The following is a 20047-nucleotide window of genomic DNA, read 5'->3' on the forward strand; positions in this document are numbered from 1 at the left end:
TCACCCGCCAGATGTTTTCTAGGACTTTTACAGATTACAGATTCAGTGTTAAGGATCTGGACAGATAAGTAGGAACTAATATATAAAGGACGTCAAACAACAACACCAAGAAATGCTCTTGAAAAAAAAAAGTCTTGGTTCTGCACCTAAAGGATTTGTTTCTAAATCTAAATAAACACGGGAAACAAACTGACATAACAATTCTTAGAAATGGAAATCAACTGCATTTCTGTTCTTCAGAGCTGAAACGATTAGACTTTTTATTGATGGACAGAAAATTACCAGACAACAACATTTTGATAGTTGATGAATTGTATGAGTCAGTTTTCTTGAGGCACAAATAGCAAAAAAAAATCACTCGTTCCACCTTCTTAAATTGGAACATTTTCCATTTAATTTTTTTTGGCCTTCTTTATGAATAAACTGAATATCTTTGGATTTAAGACTTGAAAGGTTTTGGTGTCTTGCTTAAGGACGATGCATGTAACCCTAGGGCCTTGAACCTGCGGATATTCCTGTTAGTCTAGTGTCTCTGTTTGCTTATCAGCTACCCACATAAAACTACAAAGAGCTTACGACAAAGATCGTTCATATTTCTTCTTTTTCCACTCTTGACAGCGCTCCCTGTAGTTTAGTTCACAGATTGAAATCGCCTTCAATACTGCTGATGACCAGGGAGAGTGAAAATGAGCAGATAATAATATTAATAATCGGAACTTCAGTGATGTGAAGATGCGGATGCACTTTAATAGCAGTGAAGCAAATGTAGCATATAATCTGAAAGTTCTAGACCTAACACCTCAGGGCACTAATGTGTTGAGAAGGTGAAGTGCGTCACAGTGTGAGCGTCTGTGGCCTTAGTGGGAGGACAGAGACTCTGCACTGCAGTCTGCATCCACATCAGTATAACCACAGACAGAGAGGGGGAGAGGACAAAGATATGTCCGTTCAAATTCATTTATATAAGAAATCCTTCTCATAATTGTTTGCTGTGTAGCTTTATACCCTTTGTTACATTTCCCGTGTTATTTACAGTGCAGTCTGTCAGTATCTGGACAGTTTTGTGTCTGGATTAAAATGAAAGCATGACGTTGGGATTAAACTGCCTACTTTCAGCTTAAATGTTTGGGCGTTCACATCCACATCCAGCAAACTGTGTGGAAACTGTGACCTTTTCTTTCTAATAGACAGTCACCAAGGGTAAAAAGGGTCATGATTCCTTCCTTCCCTTAAAGTAAATGTCACTGCAGAGCCAAAACAACAGTTTCCTCTTTTGTGTCTGTGAGGTAAAAACCTAGTTTGTGGGTCTTAGTGGTGCAAAATGTATTTATTATTTTTATTCAGAAACTCAACTGTCTGTCATGTAAACCCGAAAACAAAATAATGGCTGCCTGCACGTGCACTTTCCCTGGCCTCATGCCTGCAACTTGCGCTCTCTTCATCTACTCTAGGCTATAACATAAAAAGGGGACAAAAAGGTTGTATTTAATTTCTTTCTTTCAGCCAACGAGTAGCCGACGGGAGCTGGCTGCAGGACGACTGAATCACCATGAACGGTTTTTAATGTTCTGTCAGACTCTAACTACTCGAGAGTGTGCTAATTTCCGGGACAATTAGGGCAGGATTCGGGACAACGGCTTGGATTTCGGGACTGTCCCGAATTTTTCGGGACGTCTGGTCACCCTAGTTGATTCATTGATTAGTTAGGTAATCAACAGATAATTAATCAACATTTATTTGAATCCTTCATTAACATAAATGCAAAACATTCACTTGTTCCAGCTTCTGATTCTGATGATTCTCAAATGAGAGGATGGTATCATTGTACGATATTACGAAACAAAAACCGCTCTGAGAGGCTGTGTTTTGCACAGCGTCCTTTGAGCTAAATGCCAACTCAAGCATGACAACATGCTCACAGTGGCAATGCTGACATACTAATGTTTAACAGCAATACTGTTTTAATGTTCATGTTGGTGTGTTAGCATGCTTACATTTGCTAAATTAGCACAAAACACAAAAGTACAGCTGAGGCTGATAGGGACTGTCTTTAATTTTGCAGGTATGAACCAAAAATATAGGACAAATTTTAAAATTCAATTCAAAAATACAATTCATCCTGAGTGGAACACGAATGTCTGAACCACATTTCGTGGCAATCAATCCAATAGTTGTCGAGAGATTTCAATCAAAACAAGAAATGCCAACCTCATTGTGGACGCTAAAAATTCCATCACAATGCATCCAATAGTTCATGACACATTTTAATCTGGACCAAAGTGGTGGACTGACAGACCAGTGTTTGTGTCCCCAGAGCCACTAGCATGATAAAAATGATGTCAAAAACTGCAGTGACATTGCATCAGTTTGGAGGTCCTGCTGAGGGATATGAAGGCCAAGAGAAGAAGAATGGATAGAACAGAAGGGAGTGTTTGAAGAAGGAATGGAGAAAAAAAAAAAGAGATTGGATGAATGATTGAAACATCGGTTTGATAGAACAGCTATGAGCCAAAAGTCAAATCGTGAAGGGAAAAGAGAGGACTGACTGACGGTTGTCTGTGAGCCTGGAGGGCACGATTCCATCAAAGTCCAGATAAAAACTGGTGTATTCAAAACCATTAATGATGGCTGCATTCCACTTAGGAGAGGCCCTGGTATTAAACCATTACTGATGGCTGCATTCCACTTAGGAGAGGTCCTGGTATTAAACCATTACTGATGGCTGCATTCCTCTTAGGAGAGGCTCTGGTATTCAGTTCAGTTCAGTTTAATTTTATTTATATAGCACGTTTAAAAACAACCTCAGTTGACCAAAGTGCTTAACATGCTCCAAAAGCAACGAAACAATAAACACAAACAAGGCACAATATACAACAGTAGAAAAAGAATAATGTCAATAATGTCAAGATATCAAAGCTCAACTTGAATTAAAAGCCAATGCGTAGTAATGGGTCTTAAGCAAGGACTTGAACGTTCCAATGGTCCGAGCTGTTCTTACATGAATGGGTAAACTATTCCAGAGGTTTGGAGCAGCCACTGAAAAGGCTCGGTCACCTTTGGTTTTTAACCTGGATCTGGGCACATCGAGGAGCATCTGATTGGACGACCTCAGTGCTCTGACAGGCGTGTGGACATGTAAGAGCTCTGATAAGTAAGACGGCGAGAACCCATTTAAGATCTTAAAAACAATTAATACAATTTTAAATTCAATCCTGAAACAAACCGGAAGCCAGTGGAGCGTGGCCAAAACCGGTGTAATATGGTCACGCTTTTTAGTCCCGGTTAAAAGTCGAGCTGCTGCGTTCTGGACTAACTGTAACCGACAAAGGGATGACTGATCCAATCCAACATACAGTGAGTTACAGTAGTCCAAACGGGACGTAATAAATGCATGTATGACTCTCTCAAAGTCTTTGCGTTGCAGGTAAGGCTTGACCTTAGCCAAAAGTCTCAGCTGGAAGAAGCTAGTTTTAACAACAGAACTAATCTGTTTGTCAAATTTAAAAGCACTGTCAAAAATCACTCCCAGATTTCTGGTAAAAGGATGAATTTGGGAACCTAAAGTACCAAGAGCATCTACACAGGCACTGAAATGTTCAGCACGACCAAACACAACAACTTCGGTCTTATTGTCATTAAGACAGAGAAAATTCTGATCCAACCATATTTTGAGATCACTCAAGCAGTTTAACAACGGCTGGATAGTGTCCTTCTCATTGTTTGTTTGTTACAGGCAAATAGATTTGTACATCATCTGCAAAACAATGGAAAGAAAATGTGTTTTTTCAAAATGGACCCTAAGGGCAGCATGTACAAAGAAAATAGCATGGGTCCCCAAAATGGAACCTTGGGGACCCCACAGGAAAGAGGGGCGCAGATGAAGAGCAGTTACCAATGTGGACTGAAAAACTCCTATCTGTCAAGTAGGATTCAAACCATTTTAAGGCAATGCCCGTAATGCCAACACTTTGTTTGAGTCGGGATAAAAGAATAGAGTGGTTAACAGTGTCAAAGGCCGCAGTCAAGTCTAAAAGCACTAAAACAGCGGAGTTTCCTGAGTCGACCGCTAAGAGAAGGTCGTTGTAGACTCTTAGAAGGGCAGTTTCAGTACTGTGACGAGGCTTGAAACCAGACTGGAACTTTTCATGAATACTAAAATCATCTAAAAATGATTGAAGTTGATTAAAAACAACCTTCTCCAACACTTTAGATAAAAACGGTAGTTTTGAAATAGGTCTAAAATTAGACAAAACTAACGGATCCAAATTTTTCTTTTTTAAAAGTGGTTGCACAACAGCATGTTTAAAAGCAGCTGGAACACACCCTGAGCTAAGAGATGAGTTAACCAAGGATAAAATACTGGGCCCAACAGTGTTAAAAACATCTTTAAGTAAGCGTGCAGGGATACTATCCTGCAGGCAATTAGCCGGACGAAGCTGCTTGACTATGTCAGAGAGAAGGTGGAGTGAAACTGGCTCAAACTGCTGGAAGACAGCTGGGCATAAAGAGGTAACAGAGGGGTCACTGGTAAAAGCAGGGGATGAAAAGCTCAGGCCGGCAATTTTATCTATGAAGTGTTTCAGGAAGTTTTCACACAACAATGTGGATGGCACAGCACAGTCAGTTTCACAAGGGTTAATAAGTGAGTTAAACACTTTAAAAAGAACTTGAGGCCTCTGGATGTTACTAGCAACCAGGTGAGATAAAAAATAAGTTTTAGCAGATTTAACTGCTCCCTGGTATTTATGTAATAAGTCTTTTAAAATTTGAAATGACACTTGAAGTTTGTCCTTCTTCCACTTTCTCTCAGCTGTTCTGCAGGCCCGTCTGAGAGAGCGGGTGTTGTCATTCAGCCAAGGTTCTTTAAGAGTTTTTGTGCGTTACTCCCTCAATGGGGCAACAGAGTCCAGTATCTCTGTACAAGTAGAGTTGAAGATGTTGGCGAGTTCCTCCACATTAAGAAAATCACCAGGATTATAAAGCACTGAGTTTTTAAAGCAGCAGAAAAACTGTGAGGCAGTTTGAGGGAGGGTTAATGGCACGGACACAACGCTACGGGGAAACAGACAAAGTGTCCGGACAGGGGACAACAATAGTAAATAAAACAGGCAGATGATCTGAAATGCATGTGCCGCATATTTCACTAATGGCAACATCTAAGCCATATGACAGCACAAGGTCCAAAGTATGTCCTTTTTCGTGCGTCGGGCCAGTGACAGACTGCGTGAGACTAAAAGAGTCAATAAGATTAAGAAAATCCTTAGACATCGGTCTGGATTCGCAGCACACATGTATATTAAAATCACCAACGATCAAAAAGCGATCATATTTCAAAGCAATTCGAGCCACAAAGTCTGCAAAGTCCTGAATAAAATCCTTATTAAACTTCGGAGGTCGATAAACCACAGCACATAAAACAGTAACTGGAAGATGTGTCTCAAACAGCTGCAGCTCAAAGCTGGAACAGCATCAAACGGAATCTCCCGACATGGAAAAGCACACTTAAACACAGCGGCTAATCCTCCACCTTTACCTGTGGTCCGAGGGGAGCTGAGGAAGCCACATCGGGGAGGAAGAAGTTCAGAAAAAGGCGTGAGCTCGCCATCATGAAGCCAGGTTTCTGTTAAGAACAAAAAATCCAACTCACGAGAAGTGAAGAAGTCATTGAGGAGAAAAGTCTTGTTGGCTAGCGATCTAGCATTAAACAAAGCAAGGCGAAGAGTTTGATCCTCACTGGCTGGAGGCGCCGCACCGATCCAGCGGGCCAGGTTCAAAAATCCACCCCACCTCGGGCGGAACCGGCACGCATGGGAGAAGATCCGGCAATTGACTGCCTGGCCCGGTGGTGCTGTCAGCAGGTGGTCCCCGGATATAACCTGTGAGCCAGGGACAATGGGACGGCGCCACGGTCTCTCATCCCCAGCACGCGCCCGGCAGCAGGAACGTAAGCGCGCCATCAGGACACGTCACATAGGTGGGCGCCAGGTAAGCCTTGAATCTGACCAGCACACCTCCACGCTTCCCCGTCGTCTGTAGCGTTTCTTACGGGGAAGAACAGCAGGTGAACGGCGCGAGGTGCTCAGGTATATTCGACAGCAGAGGAGGAATCCTCGAGGTCCAGCGATCTCCCAAAACATGTCTTTCAGACAATAAGTACAGCAGTTGAATGTTGATAAGTGTTGCTTCCCGATCATAAACGAGTAAAGCAGAAACATCTTGACAGTAAATAAATAGAGCGATAGCAAACAACAGACTAAGCAGACGAGACAGAGACAGAGACAGATGGCTTGCCATGCACACTAGCGCCATCTTTGGAAGCAGACTTACTGACTTATTAAACTATATATATATATACTGTATTAAACCATTACTGATGGCTGCATTCCTCTTAGGAGAGGTCCTGGTATCAAACCATTACTGATGGCTGCATTCCTCTTAGGAGAGGTCCTGGTATTAAACCATTAATGATGGCTGCATTCCACTTAGGAGAGGCCCTGGTATTGTGCATGCTGACTCACTGAAATGGCTTACTGGGACACTTGATGGAATCGAGCCATCGTTAAGGTTATTAATTTCAGTTTTCAGCTGTGCTTTTCCTACTATAATAATAATAATAATAATAATAAATTGAATTTATATAGCGCTTTTCATGGACTCAAAGTCGCTTTACAGGGCAGGGTAGATTATAAAAACATAACAAAACAAAACGAGCAAACAAAACAAGTAGAACAAAACAAGATACAGATGAAAAAGGGAGGGGGGCAGGTGGACTATGGGTAGGCTGAGGTGAAGAGATGGGTCTTGAGGCGGGACTGGAAGATGGTGAGGGACTCAGAGGTGTGGATCTCTTGGGGGAGGGAGTTCCAGAGCCTGGGAGCTGCTCTGGAGAAGGCTCTGTCCCCAAAACAGCGCAGGTTGGACTTTTGGATGGAGAGGAGACCGGCTGAGGTGGATCTGAGGGACCGTGAGGGTTGGTAAGGGGAGAGGAGGTCAGTCAGGTATGAGGGGGCCAGATGGTGGAGGGCTTTATAGGTGAGGACCAGGATTTTGTAGGTGATCCGGTGGGAAATGGGAAGCCAGTGGAGTTGTTTTAGGACTGGAGTGATGTGGTGCCAGGATTTGGAGCAGGTACTATGACAAGTCAAAATGTCTGCTGTGAAAAAGGTCTATCCTGCAATCAGCTTTTCTCTAACTTTTAATTGAATTATTATAATTGAATTTTATTCATGTGTACTGACCTGAAAATTTGTATATTGTAAGGATTCACAGTTACTGCTACTGTTTATGTCCTAGAATAGTCTGACTCGTGGGCAAACATGTGGCCATGGACAATGCAATTCTTTGAAAGCCAGACAACTTGAGGACAGTTTTATTATTAAGTCCAATGGATAGATGTTGTGGATAGTAAAATCCAGCAGTCTTTATTTTGTTTTTTCTCTCGTCTTGATAGAAGTTGCAGCCTGTTGTTTCCCTGATGAAAGACTAATTTGATTTGCCAGTAAGTGGCTTTTGGCAGAGGTCTCCAGTACGATGAATAAGGATGAGCTTTCTTTTGGGGACTTTGGCGTGCCATGAGTTTCCTTTTTTAGCCTAGTCTTTAGAGTTCAACAAATTAATTCAGAAACTGTTTTTTGATACGTTGAAATTGAATTCAGCCTTTGATCCAAATCCAAAGAGCATTGCCAAATGCCTGACAAATTCAATCGTTTTCATGCACAAGTCACAGTAATTTTACCTTCAGCATCAGAGATGTTTTATTTCCAGGGAGGAAAAAAAACATGTTATTTAATGCTCTTCTAAGAAGCTAAGAATCTACTTATTGTCTCCTAAAATAATAACTCCCCGATTTCTGACATTAAAGAATGTCTTTGTTATAATGCATACTTGCCTGACCATGACCATTTTGTTTCATAATCATATTGTACATGGAATATTGTTTGGACTGAATGTAATTAATTGATTACTTTATATGTTTGTGTTGTTGTATTTACTAATTACTAACTAGACACCCATAGTTAATCCAATAATCCTAATAACTATGTAAATCCAGTGAATATTCAGTCAACGCTTTAGTGTGTAACGTTTTGATATTTATAAACGTCCGTTACATTCAAGCCGTTGCCAAATGAGTTGCTACAAAGCTAATTAAGACCATCAGCTTCCTGCGCAGAAACTCTAGTGAAGATAATGACCTCTTTTGAAGAGCCAGTCATGTTTTTTTAAATCCTCCCTGTCCTCCTCGGCTACTAGCAACGGCGCGGAGAAAGAGGGGGGAGGGGTCACATAAGTCTCGTATCATGTGGACACGCCGACAGTTTTGTTGTCATTACTTAGAATTCCACATGGGGACGGCAGAAACGACGCGCTATAGCTTTAAAAATATTACAGACCCAATATCTGGGTTAGGGTTAGTTACTTGATGTGTACCAGTCCATTGGTGACCACATAAATTATTTGTACCTACATGAAAACGCCGTACCTATTCTCCAAACACATAGCCTAAGCAGCTGCAGTTTCTCTTCAGTCTGTTTATAATGAGATCCCCCGTCGCTAGCCTCAGAGGCTTTCTCTGTTTTGAGTTTTAAAGTTCACCAAAAGGTAACCGCTGTCTCTCACTCTCTTGTCGCATCTGAGGCCCATAGAATTTCCAATGAACATGGAACAATATGTAAACATCTTGTGTAGGGGTGAATATAAAATACAGCAGCACAGAAGCCAAGTCTTTTTATTCTCTACTCCTACTGCATTATTTAAAAATGTTTCTTCTCACCATGACTTTTCTGTATTTGCCCAGCACTGCTTCATTATGCATGATTGTATGTACAGTCTCAGGGTTTCCCCCCAGAAAAGTTGTTTAGCCCGGTGGCAAGGGTCTTTTTCTTTCGACGAGGGCCCGGCTGCCGCCAGTCACAGACTGATGTAGAGCCCCAATAGTTTCTGTGATAACGGAATCATGGAAGGAATCGCAAAATTGAGAATTTCAAAACGCTATAACACAGATTCCACAGGGCCCTATGTTAAGTCAGTGCTAAAAGCTAACTGGAGTTTTGAAAATATGATTCATGTTACCCCCCGAGCTGTAAATGTAGTTTTAAAAAACGTCTCAGAATACACCACAAATGCCACCGCACTTGCAATATACTGGGGGAAACGCTGCAGTCTACCAGAACTTCTGTTGCATCTGTTTTGACCCCCTTGCTTATTGATCTAAGATCTTTATTCTACTTTATTTCTCAGTTGATGGTGTTTTAAGTGACAGTCATGCTAGAAATGCAAAGCCGGAAATGTGCAATGTAGTACAACGTTTTGGGGAAGTTCAACTTTTAAGTGTGGCTTTGAGAAAATAAATGTAACATAACATGTGACCAAACTACAAACTTGCAGAACTCTCATCTATAAAAGACATTGAAAGCATCATAGTAATGATGAGTGGAGTTGAAGTTGTGTTATTGTAGGATATTCTAACCACATTTTGACATGTTTCGAGAATAGAGACAAACTTTATACTTGCGTTCCTTGCATTAGCATGTCAGATCACTGAAGGTTTTGTGGCATTTTTGGCCTTTTATTTGATAGGACAGCTCAGCCGTGAAAGGTTAGAGAGAGGAGGAATGAACGCAGGAAAGGGCTGCAGGTCGGAATTGAACCTGCAGCCTCTGCGGTGAGGACTGAGCCCCCCGTACATGGGCGCACGCTCCACCAGGCGAGCCCAGGTTGCGTCACTTTATCTGTCATTTGTGCCGTCGTTTTGGATTTGGAACTTTTTTGAAATGGGCCCCATTCTGACTGTTTGTTGTTTTGTTGCTTTGTGGTTATTGTTATGGGACTGTTTTTATTAATGTGATTATTAAGCTAGTTAGCTATGTATCAAGATGACATCCCCATTATGAATCGCGCTTACAAAGCTCTGACTGCTCAATTGTTTCTCCACCCGAGGAAATGTCCATCAGCGATCGCACCCCCAGACCTTTTTGAAACCCCAAATCCCGTACATCTGTGTACTGAATCAAAGGACTTAACCCAGGCTGGTGAAACACCATCAGTGCTTTAATTTATAGCTTTGTGGTATACGGGTCTACGAAAAACAATGAGAATATGTGTTTTATTTGATCTGCCCCATGTTGGGAAAGCTTTTATCTAGAGTAGCTCAATTTGAATCATGGTCAGGGCTTTGATAATCTTCCAAGCCACAAGGTTAGAGATTTTATTGGTAGGAATTACATCTTGTCTCTTTTATGACATAACAACTACCATGAACAACTACCTCCTGAAACCTATGACCCAAACGGTTTCAATGTCTGAAACTCCTCCCCAGTTTGGAGTCCTGAAGAAACCTCTTGGACGAGAATCATCAAAGCATCTAAATGGAACGCGTTTTGAATTGCCATTGACGTAGTACTTCTTGATATCCTACTACAGTGTACGTGCCAGATCCGAGCACCTTCATAGACTCTATTAACCTATCAAACCTGATCATATGGGGTTGTTTCCTCCGGGTGATTGAAATGAATTACTGCAGTTTTGCGGCTTCTCTGTGTAGTTATTTGATGCCACTTAAGTGTTCTTGGATTATTCTCAACTTGACAGTCGCATCACACGCAATTTGTTTTTACAAGGACACATGTCCCGATGGTTGCAAGGTCCCTAGTTGCAGTTGCAAGGATGTCACATAATTATTCCTTGCCCTGCTCTGTCTTCTCAAGCCTTTCACATATAGAGAGACTGTTGGAGGACAAGTTTGTTTAGCTTCTAAGACAAGAAAACCACACAAACTGAAGGGTACGTTTCGGGGAGCGAGCTTGTTTTTTAACAGAAGGCCCTTGAATTAAGCCTGCTTCTGCCAAAACATCATTACATCTAATGTTACTTGTATAATTGCTATAAAGGAAGTGGGGAATTTAAAGAGAGAATTCCCCTGCAGGGATCCATGAAGTTTCTGACTTGTTTTTGTTCTTTGCCCTTTTATGCCAATTAGACAACCACGATGCAATGATGAACAAACAGTTTTTTTCTTACCAGTTAACAAAATTATATCGGGCATTGATTTTTCACAGGCGGGTGTCTTTCAGTGTTATGACACAAGAAAACTGTCAGCTTTATCTGGCACGTAGTGTGAATACTTACTTTGCCCAAATTAGATAAAGTTTGATGGTTGGTGGCAAATGTTTCTTATCCATTATTTAGACCTTAGTTTTAACTTTGAGCTCTGGGGTTTTAGGTGTGAGAGTTCTTAGAAGCTGTGACTCATACTGTGAGGCAGAAATAGAGCAACCTTTCATCACATTTCAGCAACTTTCATTCCCTTTATGATCAACCGTGCAAGGTGCTAGAAAGATGAAGGTCAAGAGCAACAACACCCTGTCAAGAGATGTACCAAGTGTTAATTCAGAGGTGCAAGGTGTAATAAAACAAGAACCGTGTTTAAAGGCTGGATAAGAGTTGGAGAAGCATCTCATTTCATCCAACACTGAGCTCTGTTGATGTAGCACCGATCGATCTTATCATAGTTTAATAACAGTATTCACAGTTTGGGTTTAGGCTAAAAAAAACTATCAAATCCCTGCATAAAGGAAGTGCAGTGGGTGTGATGAGCTACAGATTACCTGACCGGTTGATCTGCATGATCAGAGGTTGTCAAAGTTCGGTTTACATTCAAAGAGTTATGTTGGTATCCTTTCTTTTTTTGCTCCCATGTATGTGTTGACTTGAATTACTGACATCTCTCTCTCTCTCTCTCTCTCTCTCTCTCTCTCTCTCTCTCTCTCTCTCTCTCTCTCTCTCTCTGTCTCTCTGTCTCTCTCTGTCTCTGTCTGTCAGGACGCGAGGCAAAAGTTCCGCTCGGTTCTGGTTGAGGCTACGGTGAAGCTGGACGAACTTGTGAAGAAGATCGGCAAGGCTGTGGAGGAGTCCAAGCCTTACTGGGAGGCCCGCAGGTTGGCCAGACAGGTCAGTCAGCAGCGCATGGAGGGAGTGTGGGAGGGGTGTTGGAAACATTCAGAACCTTTTTTTACATCTTTTGGGGAAAGTCTAAGACAGGTCTTAAGTAGAGTCTGACCAAGTTATACTCTATAATCTAATCGGGTCGGCTAAGGTCTTGTCTTGGGTCTGTGTGTCAACATGTCTAATACCTGAGTGGATCTTAATGGATCCAAGTAGGTCTATAAAATGTTGTTTGGTCTATGATGTGTCATTTGGTCTATAAAATGTCATTTCGTCTATAAAATGTCATTACAATAGTAAAAAATGTCCATCCCAGTTTGTCAAAGTCCGAAGTGATTCCTTTAAGTGTCTTGCTTTGTCTGTCCAAAACCCAAAGAGATTCAGTTTAACATGATATAAACAGATAAAAGCAGGACATCTCCATAGTTGAGAGGCGATAAACGGCATTTTTTTTTTTTTTACATTTTTGCATGAAAAATTATCAAAATAGTTGGCGATTATCTTTTTTGTTGATCCACTTATCAATTAGTCGACTAACCGTTGAAGCTCTAGAGACCAAGGCCTCTCATACACAGGCCTACTTTTTTATATATTCAGTGTTTAGCTGTGCATAGCCTGGTTGTTGTGTTTTATTATTTGTTTTACCAGGTCAAAAGCTTAGACACGATTAATTACAAAAGGTCCAGACCTTACTGTGTGTTCGAGTATGTATAGTTTCCCTGCAAGTGTTTTTGCGTGTCCATCTCATTAATCGCCCTTCTGTTTGATAACATTTGTCCAGCTTTTAGATGTTGCTTGTTGAGGAGAAGGGATCATTTTCATGCATGAACTTTAACCACTTTCAGTCTAGTTGATCAGTAAAATGCATAATTTGGACACCGCTTAAAATTGACAAAGGGGAAACTACACAATCATTTCAGACCACGATCTCAGTTCCCTTTTCAGCCTCAACACTTGGTGTGTTGTGTGTTGTGTGTTGTGTGTTGTGTGTGTGTGTGTTTTTGCGGTGTAAATAAAGGGGGAAGCAGCCACCTGCACATTTCGATAAGCGCCCAAACAGCTCTCAGAGCTCCGTCAGGAAGCGCAGAGATGAACTTAAACTCCAAATGGCTTCATTATGCAGTTTTCTCGCCTCCCCGCCTTCTGATGTGGCTCATGTAGGAAGATTATCGTGGTATCCAGGTTTTCACGAGGACATAAATAATTGCTACAAATATGATGGGTAATTTTCCGCAGCGTGCTGAAATACAGTGCAATGGTGAAAGAGTTCCTGTGAAGTGATACTGCAATAGGACTTCCCCTTTCTCCGCTCTGTCCTTTTTTGAACACATTCAAACTAAGTTCCCTGATGCCACTGCCACTATTATTATGATTTAGGGATCACATAGAAATGTTCAAGCAGAGATTAAGCACATTTGTGGCCGAAAATACAAAATTCTTGAAGAACTCAATAACAGTCAGACTTGTAAAGATTGTAATATATACGGTGGTTTTACTTTAAAGCTATAGTCCGTAGTTTCTGTCTCCCCCACGAGGAATGCATCCACATGATTACACGCCTTTCGTGATCGCACACCAATGGAGATTTGAAGCACCAACCTTGTTAGTTATTTAGTTTGAGGCACCGAGGCCATCAGACTATCCATTAATTCATCCCTCCTTTCATTTATGTCAAACCTTTCATGTAAGAAATGCTGCTTTGCAAATGAAGACCTCAATGAAAGAAACCGATGATGTCAGTGTTTGTTTGTAAAAGTATAGTAAAAAAAAATAAAAAAGAATCGCCCGCTGTGGTTGTGGTGTACCCAGCCTCTCGGGTGCGATGGTCGTCTGGGGAACTGAGATGAGGATGTACAGCACGTGATCGTTGTAGTTACTTGAGTCAGCTCACCTGCTGGCCTGATTTTTATTTACTGTCTCCTCTACGCAAGTCCTAGATTGAGAACGTTGCAAGCAGTTTGTTGCAGCCCTCAGACAGCAGAAATACTGTATTCATCATGGGTGTTTTTCCTGTGTCGCCAGAAAGGTCATGTATTGTAGGAAGTGCAGAGATATGTAAAGGTGTTAAAGCCAATGCTTTCCTCCAGGTAGGCAAAACACATTTTACAACACCACCATTTCTACCCACTCGCACTCTTCTGCTCTAAGGGAAACCAAATTGTTCATGAACACAGTTTGGACTTTGAAGTCAGCTATACTTCAACATCCTTTTCTGCACGACCACAAAGACTAATATAGCTCGACCTCGTTCTGACAAAAATAAACCGTTGAAGTTTAGAAAAGATTTGAACTCGTCTGCTCGTGCAGACGAGCCACTTTTGCTCTCTTTGCCAAGTTAGACTGTCGTGTAACTTAAACAAACGACACAGGAAAAGAGAGCGGACGAGAGCTTTATTCATTTTTATTTATTTAGGATCCCCATTAGTTGTTATCGAAGTAATAAGTATTCTTCCTGGGGTCCACACAAAAGATCAAACAAGACAATCAGCGTTACATTCAGACTTCCATATTATCAATACAATAAATAAATACTACATCATTAATATTTCCACATTATCAATAAAATGTAGTTCTGATACGTTCACATTTCCTTATCAACAAACGTTTGACACAAGTAACCAATGGACACATTTGTACTTTGGTAAACAACACAACATTAATCCACATTCGCATCCCCACTATCCTATGCAGTTTGAAATTATTTCTTTTTGACTAATTGCTAATTTTACTCCCTTTTTATAAAAAACTTATCTCACTTGTAATTTGTGTTAAATGCAGTGGTAATATGTTCCAGTTTGACATTGCCCTATACATTACATTTTTCCTTATGGCATTGGTTTTAGGTAAAGGTAGTGTGAAGCTTTGTGTGTGTGTGTGTGTGTGTGTGTGTGTGTGTGTGTGTGTGTGTGTGTGTGTGTGTGTGTGTGTGTGTGTGTGTGTGTGTGTGTGTGTGTGTGTGTGTGTGTGTGTGTGTGTGTGTGTGTGTGTGTGTGTGTGTGTGTGTGTGTGTGTGTGTGTGTGTGTGTGTGTGTTTCCTAGAGACACATTTTTTGTATGTCAGTCTTTCTTCCACCGTCATCCATCCAACAGCCTCGCGTGCATCCCTTCAACAGATTACTGGACAGTAATTGAGGTGTGATAAAACAAGCCACTGTATTACTTGTTTACTGGTCTTTCCATCCAAGCAATAAGCACACCTTCTGATGATTTGAAATGCCTCTGCCCACTTTGGCCCAGATTGATAATTGCCATGAAAACCTCACAAACGGCGTCCATTGTGGTGTTTTGGGTCTGAGCTGGGCTGCTGTTGCATGTAAAGTGGTGAGCAGCCAGATGAAGGATGGCTTTGTTGTGTCCGTGCTTGAAAACAGAAAATGGAACATTGGAGCTCATCTCGTCCTCCCATTACTGCAATATGCACCCGACTGTTTCAAGACTGTATTAAAGCAGAGTCATTATCTCTTCTAAGTCTAAAGACTGCTGGCGTAGGTGATAATTCATGGAAATTTACTTGGCAAAGAAAGTATCCGATACTCCATATGGATAACCACAGCAGAAATAATGTACTATTACACCCTTTGTCACATTGTACAGCACAATGTCTGCTAATGTTTCTACCTGAACATGTACTTTTAGTCAAAGCGTCTTGTTCAAGGACTCCTTGCTCCTTCATCTCCCACATTCAAGTTTTCTCAGCAGGTCTGACGTTTGAAACCAGTGACTTTTGAAATCACAGCCAGTGTCTCCATCCTCATCATAGCTGAATCCACTGGCCTATATAAACATCCATCTGGTGTATTTCTCTGTGCTCGCTCTCCAAATGGCCCTCGGGGTAGATTTAGCCTTTGTCGTGGTTTATATCAACACAGAGGGGAAACCGTCAGTTTTGGAAAGCCGGCCTTGTTCTGCTCTGAAATCTTTTTATCGCTCGTCTCCCTCTGTCCTACCCCCATACTTACTTTTGTCTTTCTCTTTGTCTTTCCCTCTCTCTGATGGCTACAGATAGCAGTGGAGTTTTTATCAGATCTCTGCAGTAATTCTCTGCACTAGTCAAGAACCCAAGAATTTAAAGCTAAGTCTTTGCTAACGGTAGGTCTGGAAAGGAACGATGAGATTTGTTTTTGGCTCATAGTTCCACATAGCTATTGTTTATTTAAAAAAAAAAAACATTGATTATTTTTTCGATTCATCATTTAGACTTCAAATGTCTTGTTTTGTCTGACCAACAGTCCAAATCCCAAAGACATCCAATTTAAAATGACAAAAAAGCAGAGTAAAGCACAATACAATTTAGATTTTATTCTCGGGCCTGCGATCGATATGAGAAGATATAATATGTCAATTTATAGGTCCCATGACATGGTGCTCTTTGGATGCTTTTATATAGATGTTAGTGGTCCCCTAATACTGTATCTGAAATCTCTTTTATATAGACCTTAGTGGTCCCGTAGTACTGTATCTGAAGTCTCTTTCCCAAAATGTAGCCTTGGTGCAGAATTACAGCCACTAGAGCCAGTTCCACAATGAGCTTTCCTTGGGATGTGCCATTTCCGTTTCTGTAGCCATTGAGGAGGAGAGGGGGGTGTGACCTTGACCAACTGCCACTTTGCTCGTTTGAAAGCCATGATGTCTCTCTCTCATGGACGGGCCAAATTCTCTGGGCGGGCAAAGCAGAGAAAGGGGAGGTAACTTTGCTCCTTATGACCTCATAAGGAGAAGATTCCAGATCGGCCCATCTGAGCTTTCATTTTCTCAAAGGCAGAGCAGGATACCCAGGGCTCGGTTTACACCTATCGCCATTTCTAGCCACTAGGGGACCATAGGCAGGCTGGGGGAATGCATATTAATGTTAAAAAACCTCATAAAGTGAAATTTTCATGCCATGGGACCTTTAACACAATGCGTTACGTTTGTGCCAACTAGGGCTGGGTATCAAATTCGAAACCGACCGAATTGCCTCCTTAGTATCTACTATCAAAAAATGCCTCATCATTCAATACCTAATTAATTAATAATGCTGGTGATTGGCTGTCTAATGTAACACAACATAGAGGCAGGCAAAACTCTGTTATGCACAGGGTACGTCGTTCAGGAACCGTTATCAAAGTCACAGTATTGGTATTGGTACCTGTATTGAAATTATTTGAATTATACCCAGCCCTAATACCAACTCACAAAAAGCTAATAAAATATGATAGCGAAGTAATCACCTACTTCGTAGACGTAACCCTGTATTTCCCTGAAGGCTATTTTTCGTCTTTAATACTGCAGTTTTTAGATACAGAGAAGGGTCTTTTAGAGCAGATGGAAAGTGGGCTCTACTTTCTTCATGTTGGCGCCAAATTCCTATCAGGGGATTTAGTATCTGTCCATCTTGGCTTGTTTTCCTTGTCGTTCATTTCTAAGCTATTTTGTAAATGAGCCGCTGCCCCTTCAGGGGATTCAGATCTTTAACAACACGGTGGAACTCCCTGCAGCGCTGTAGACATTGGTAAGGAATACTTTTGGTTTTTTTTCTGAACAGATGGTGAAAAAGGCTGTTGAATTAGGAGCTGAAGTAAAAACATTTGCTTGTTGGAGGCGGTGGGTGTTTAATGTTTGTAATAAAGCTGTTATCAGCTTTTGAGAATCCTTTTTAAATGGCCACCGATGCAATTGGCAGAATTCACATTAAAATGTCTTGCGTTTCATGATTTGCCAACAAAATATTCCTGAAATTAAAGAAACACTGAGTCTCTTTGCCAGTGTGTTTGTACATCTTTGGCTTTTGTTTAGATGGAGGTTTAAATGTAATGGGGGTTTTGATTTGATCTTGCTTTTTTATTGACTAAAATCTTGGCAATTCTTTTTTTTTTTTTTTTTTTTTTTTTTTTTTCTTTTGCTTATCTCCTCCTTTCTGTCTTTTTTTTTTGTTCCTTTCCTTGATTCTGCGTTGTCTTCTTTCGTTAAGAGTACATTTAATGTATTTTCTTGCTCAATTCTCCTTTTTTTTTCTTTTTTTCTTTACCTTTTCACTGTCTCATTTTCCTTGATTTTTACTTTTCTTTATTTCTTCCTGCAACATTTCCTTTGCTTTTGTCCCCCTCATTCTTTTGGAACCCTTTCTTCCTGTCTTTTATCTTTTTATATTTCATAAAATATATCATTATCTATATATTTGTTCATCCTTCATTTCTTTCCTTGGCTCTTTATCACCTTCCTTCTCCCACTCAAAATGTTTAGCTTTCTTTGCTCCACTTATTCATTTTTCGATCTCTGTTCAGTTATGTCCTCCTCCGTCATCACAGTATGCACCCAGTATTTAGCTTGACTCGCTGTTTTGTTTGCCCTCTCAGAAAACCCTTCTCTTTCTCCCCATGCTCCCTCCGTCACTCTCCCACTCAGTTTGATAAGAAACCCATTATTTACGGGTGCAGATAAGCGGCAGGCAGCGCCCAGGGAGCGGTGGCAGCGGTGGGTGGGGACTCGGTTCAACCTTGGCTCCAGATAGAAGATAAAATCCAGACCTAGAACTCTTGACAGCGTGAAATAATCTACATTAGCATATCGGGCATCCTGCTGGCCGCAGTGAGTCATGAATGAGTCATGATGCATGAGTACAATAAGGGTTTCCCTGTTTGGCTTCCCTAGGGGCTTAAAAAAAATCAATTAAAAGTTTGTGAATTTGATAACAAAATAAGGCTTTTTATTGCCTTTTTTAAAATTAATTCGTTCTTTAAAAATCACTAGACAAAAGTACTGCGTCAATTTCCTTTGCCTCGGTTTTGTAATTCACTTAATGGTCCATCCAATCATCGCCATCTGCATTATTCGGTGTCGGGTTGCTGGTTAGATATAGTCCCTCCACCTAGTCCTGGGTCTTCAGGGGGCATCCTTACCAGATGCCCAAACCACCTCAACTGGCTCCTTTCGACGCAAAGGACCAGCGGCTCCACTCCGAGTTCCTCGCGGATGTCTGAGCTCCTCACCTTATCTCTAAGGGAGACGCCAGCCACCCTCCTGAGGAAACCCATTTCAGCCGCTTGTACCCTGGATCTCGTTCTTTCGGTCGTGACCCAGCCTTCATGACCATAGGTGAGGGTAGGAACCAGAATTGACCGGTAGATCAAGAGCTTTGCCTTCTGGCTCAGTTCTCTTTCATCACAACATTGCGATAAAGTGAATGTAGTACCGCCCCCGCTGCGCCAATTCTATGGCCAATCTCCTGCTCCGTTGTCCCCCACTTAATGGTGACTCTTTAAAAATGATTTTGGTCTGAAGTTTTTGTTTGCATAACTGCTTGTGAGAATTTTCTTTCTTCAAGGACACTTTGGGTTGACTCAAAAGTAGCATGAATCAAACTCTTGACCTTCCTGTAAGGGAAGTGTCTCGGAGACATTAAAAATAAATAGCTTTAAGCTCTTTTCCCCTTTGACCTCCCTGGTGTAGGTTGGTCAGCTGTTCCCAAAAAGAAAAAAGATGTACTTACTGATGACCTGAGCATGTGTCGAGGAAGTGGGTAAGGATGACCAGGCTGAAAAGTTTGTGGAGTGATGGTCGCTTGAGCGCACATCGCTTGAAAGACGCACGTTTTTAAGTGCTGACTCCTGTGGGACGGAGCGGGGCTGAAGTTTAACCTGTTTTTTCAAACGTAATGAAATATGCATCAGACTCACTCTTCATTCCACCTCCCCTCCCAACACTCAAAGCTGGGCAGATGGAAATAAGGCAGTCAGGATACGGGTTTGTTTTTGTGTTTGTGTCTTTCTGCTAATACAGTAGGTTAGGAAATCAAATTCTAAGTTCAGTGTTTTCAATCACCGTTTTCTAGCGTGTTTAAAAAGCCACAAACATTTGAAGACTGTCCTTCAATCCAGTTTGTGGAAGTGGAATTCTTCTGTTACTTATAGGTAGTCCCTTTTTCAAAATATATAATATTTTGGAGCTGAATCTCTTGTCCTTTGCTGGTTATTCTATTAGTATAAGATTCAGACGACTGAGCATACTCTGAATACTTCTTGTTTATTATTATGATGGAGCATTAAAGCAAAAGTGGATGACTCATTCCCTCTTCATCAATGTGCCAGTTGCAGAAGCATAAACCAGCAGCCCACTCAGCTGGCAGCAC

At 41.3% G+C, this 20047-nt stretch overlaps 1 protein-coding gene across 1 annotated transcript in view; it reads left to right on the forward strand.

Moving 5' to 3' along the window:
• sh3bp5b (SH3-domain binding protein 5b (BTK-associated)) overlaps nucleotides 1-20047 on the forward strand; it is a 52107-nt gene that overhangs the window by 3520 nt on the left and 28540 nt on the right. The window contains exon 3 of the mRNA XM_039806163.1: nucleotides 11818-11946. Within this exon, the coding sequence (XP_039662097.1) occupies nucleotides 11818-11946 (129 nt within the window). The remainder of the gene's footprint in view (nucleotides 1-11817; nucleotides 11947-20047) is intronic.

The sequence above is a fragment of the Perca fluviatilis genome, chromosome 7 (genome assembly GCF_010015445.1).
Source record: "Perca fluviatilis chromosome 7, GENO_Pfluv_1.0, whole genome shotgun sequence".
NCBI classification, from domain to species: domain Eukaryota; kingdom Metazoa; phylum Chordata; class Actinopteri; order Perciformes; family Percidae; genus Perca; species Perca fluviatilis.